Here is a 3,282-nt window from a genome sequence, read left to right as displayed (position 1 = left end):
TCTTCTCTCTATCGGTGCTATCATCTCTATTTCTCTATTAATTCTGGGTTTCTTCTCTGTCAGGTGGAATCCTATTATATTCCAGCTCGGGCATCATTATACACTATATTCTACACTATTTTATTAGTGCTATAGTATTTCAGTTGTATTTTGCAGTTGAATATACATACATTTCATACTTCTATATTATACTCTGTCACTTCCAGTGCTTAAAATAAAATCAGTTACATTTGGTGCTTTCATTTCATTGCTCTTCATGGCTGAAGCAATAAGGTTGTAGGATGTTCAAGCTGAACTAAAAAGTGAGATTCAAAGACTATTGGAAAGATTCAAGAACTTTTGGTATTAAGAATAATATACGCTCATTATATTTTTCTAAGCTATTTTCTTTGAATTTCATATGTGAAAAGATTTTTTATAAATTTTCAGAAATTCATTGCAATGTTTATATATTCTCTGTATAAAAGTAATTTTCAGTCTACTATCGATATCAAGAATGATTAAATTCGTCTAATAAGTTGATTAGTGTTATAAATTAAGAATGGTTAAATTTGTATTATTGGAACCTCTTAATATATTATTGAGAGAGGATTTGATGTGGTTCAAATTAAGTAAATCAATATAAAAGTAAAGTCTGATTTATTGTATTTGTTTTCAAACAATATTTTCCATTCAAACACTATTTTAACCAAGTGTTAAACTACTGTGCAGAACTAATAAGTAATCACTATTTGCGAAAAAAAAAAAATAAAATACTATTCAAACCTCTTTTTCTAATATTTTTCTGTATTTCATATATTCACAATATGTTGTGGCTTGATAGTTTTTCATCACATTTCCAAGATCATCTAATATCTACAAAGCATGTAGTAGACGACACACATCTTGTATTGTCAGTGGTGAATACTCTCCCTAGCACATGTATTACAAGTATATACATAAAAAAAAAAAATCTATATCAAAATAGAAATTAAATTTAAAATTAATAGAAAACTACATTGATAATATATATATATATATATATATATATATATATATATATATATATATATATATATAATATTTTGTAGTACATTTTAGCAACCATTATTTTACATCATTTAATTTTAATTTATTTCAATTATTTTTTATTGTACTTCCTTTTTTAATTAATTTAGTTTTACAGTTTTTAATTGTTTTATTTTATTTTCATATAAAGTATAATATATAAAAAAAATGATTTTTATAATTTACAAAATTTATTATTTTACAATAATTTTAATTTAACTTTTATGATTTTTTATAATTTAATGAACAAATATAAAATCATAAATATTTTATCAAATAATTATTCTATGAAAAAATCAAAATGATTTTAAATATTTTAATTATTTATAAAATATTGAAATCAGTTTTAATTTATTTATAATTAATGTTTAAAAATAATTTTAAACAAATACCATAGACTTTCCTGTTTATTATAAATTACTCAAGATTGTAATTTATAGAGGTAACTTGTTATTTTCTTTTTTTTTTAAGTTTGTAGAATTTATTTTAAATTTATTATATTTTAGGTTTGTGTAATAAATTGTTATTTGCTTTGTCTTAAGTTCGCTGGGAGATTTTGTTTTGGATGAGTTGTAATAACACTATCCAATGGAATGGGATATGGTTGACAAGTGGCAGCATCCCAGTGGTGGACACTATTGATGCACATTTCAGGGATCAGATAATTCGCTAAACTAAACATTCATCTTCATTCAAAGCCTCTCACTGCTCTGTTGCTCGTCCTTTTGCAAAGCTTCAGATCATCAAAGGTAGAGAGACAACCTACGTCACAGAACACACACAAGAACATGGCATCAGCAGCATCTGGGTTTGTGTTGTCTCTTAATGTTGCAGCTGGCACCACAAACTCATCATCCCCTTCAAGGGTCATGTTCCCCTCAAAGAACAATGGTTCTTCTAGGCTTGTTGTGAGGGCTTCAGATGAGGCTGCACCCGCACCTGCCACCGCCACTCCGCCACCTGAAGCTGAAGCAAAGCCAAAGCCACCACCTATTGGCCCCAAGAGAGGTGCTAAGGTCAGTTACCCCCACAATTCAACTTTTTTATAGTTATGTTATTGCTCATGTTGTGCTGAGCCTGGTAAAGTTATTGAATTGGTTCCAGAGAATGTTTCTTATTTTCACCAATATCTATAAACTTGTCGACATCCTATTTCCATTTTCTTTCTTGCTAGCAAACTATAAACTGGTCTGTGTAATCTGGTTCAATTGTAAGCTTATGTATTGCATCTCTGACCCTAAGTGTATAGATGTTCTTGTTACAAATATATATGATGAGAAGGGTAATTCTGGAGGAACATGGTAGCACCCTATTCTTGAGCATAAGAAATGAGATCTTCACAATTCTATAACTTTCAGTAAATTTTCTGTTGGGAACAAGGACAGTGAATGAATCTTGGTAGTTGTATTCATTGGAGACTGTGTCATTAATCAAATAGTTTTAAAGTTGAAATTTGTGTTGACCAAGTTGTGAAGCAAGAGGGTTAATTTATAATTTTTGTTTGCAATCAACAGGTGAAGATTCTTAGGAAGGAATCGTATTGGTACAAAGGAACTGGATCAGTTGTTGCTGTTGATCAGGTTTGTGCTACTAAAGTCTCTATAAGAGAGTGATTCCCTATCAAATTTGTAGCATTTCATGCATTATGCAAACCCAATTCATATTTGATTGGTGTGTGCTTGTTGTGCAGGACCCCAAGACTCGCTACCCTGTTGTGGTTCGATTCAACAAAGTGAACTATGCCAATGTATCAACAAACAACTATGCTTTGGATGAGATCGTGGAAGTTGAATGAGTCCAATTTAATTGTAATTTTGATGCCTGTCTTGTTATCGCTGTTACTAGTCTAAGGTCTTATCATGTCACAAAACAAAAGAATCTGTATCATATGCTCTCTCATATCTACCCCTTGATCTCTATCTGTGAACAACATTCTATGTGCAGCTGCTCTTAATCTTCCACTACCCAGATTCTTATTTTATTGAATCAGCAACTAGTTTTGTTGGAGCCATCGCTTTATAGCCACATTACAACTACTAAATTTGGCTTAAGAATGAGAGTGTGTTAGAAATCTCACGTCGACTAAAGATAAGATCAATTCATAATATATAAGTCGGTGCAAACCTTACTTAATAAGTTGATTTTGTGAGATTGAATTAGGTTTAAAATCTACTTCTAACAAATGGATTACTTACTAACCATGTACTTGGTTTTTAGTAGAGTGAATGAAATATT

The 3,282-nt window shown here is 30.1% G+C and overlaps 1 protein-coding gene across 1 annotated transcript; it reads left to right on the top strand.

Moving 5' to 3' along the window:
* Positions 1-1,735: 1,735 nt before the first annotated feature.
* Positions 1,736-3,054, top strand: LOC106776372 (photosystem I reaction center subunit IV A, chloroplastic-like). The gene is made up of 3 exons (XM_014663813.2): positions 1,736-2,063; positions 2,562-2,627; positions 2,738-3,054. Exons 1-3 carry the CDS (start codon positions 1,836-1,838, stop codon positions 2,840-2,842), a joined length of 399 nt encoding a protein of 132 aa, XP_014519299.1. The 5' UTR covers positions 1,736-1,835; the 3' UTR covers positions 2,843-3,054.
* Positions 3,055-3,282: the final 228 nt, after the last annotated feature.

This window comes from Vigna radiata, chromosome 2, assembly GCF_000741045.1.
Source record: "Vigna radiata var. radiata cultivar VC1973A chromosome 2, Vradiata_ver6, whole genome shotgun sequence".
NCBI classification, from domain to species: Eukaryota; Viridiplantae; Streptophyta; class Magnoliopsida; order Fabales; family Fabaceae; genus Vigna; species Vigna radiata.
This window is presented reverse-complemented; position numbering and strand designations above follow the sequence as displayed.

Bases quoted from the DNA above. Each gene is read 5' to 3' on its own strand.
- LOC106776372 (XM_014663813.2), top strand. From the start codon at position 1,836: ATGGCATCAGCAGCATCTGGGTTTGTGTTGTCTCTTAATGTTGCAGCT. The intron at 2,064-2,561 runs GTCAGTTACCCC...TGCAATCAACAG, and splicing joins GCCCCAAGAGAGGTGCTAAG to GTGAAGATTCTTAGGAAGGA. The intron at 2,628-2,737 runs GTTTGTGCTACT...CTTGTTGTGCAG, and splicing joins CAGTTGTTGCTGTTGATCAG to GACCCCAAGACTCGCTACCC.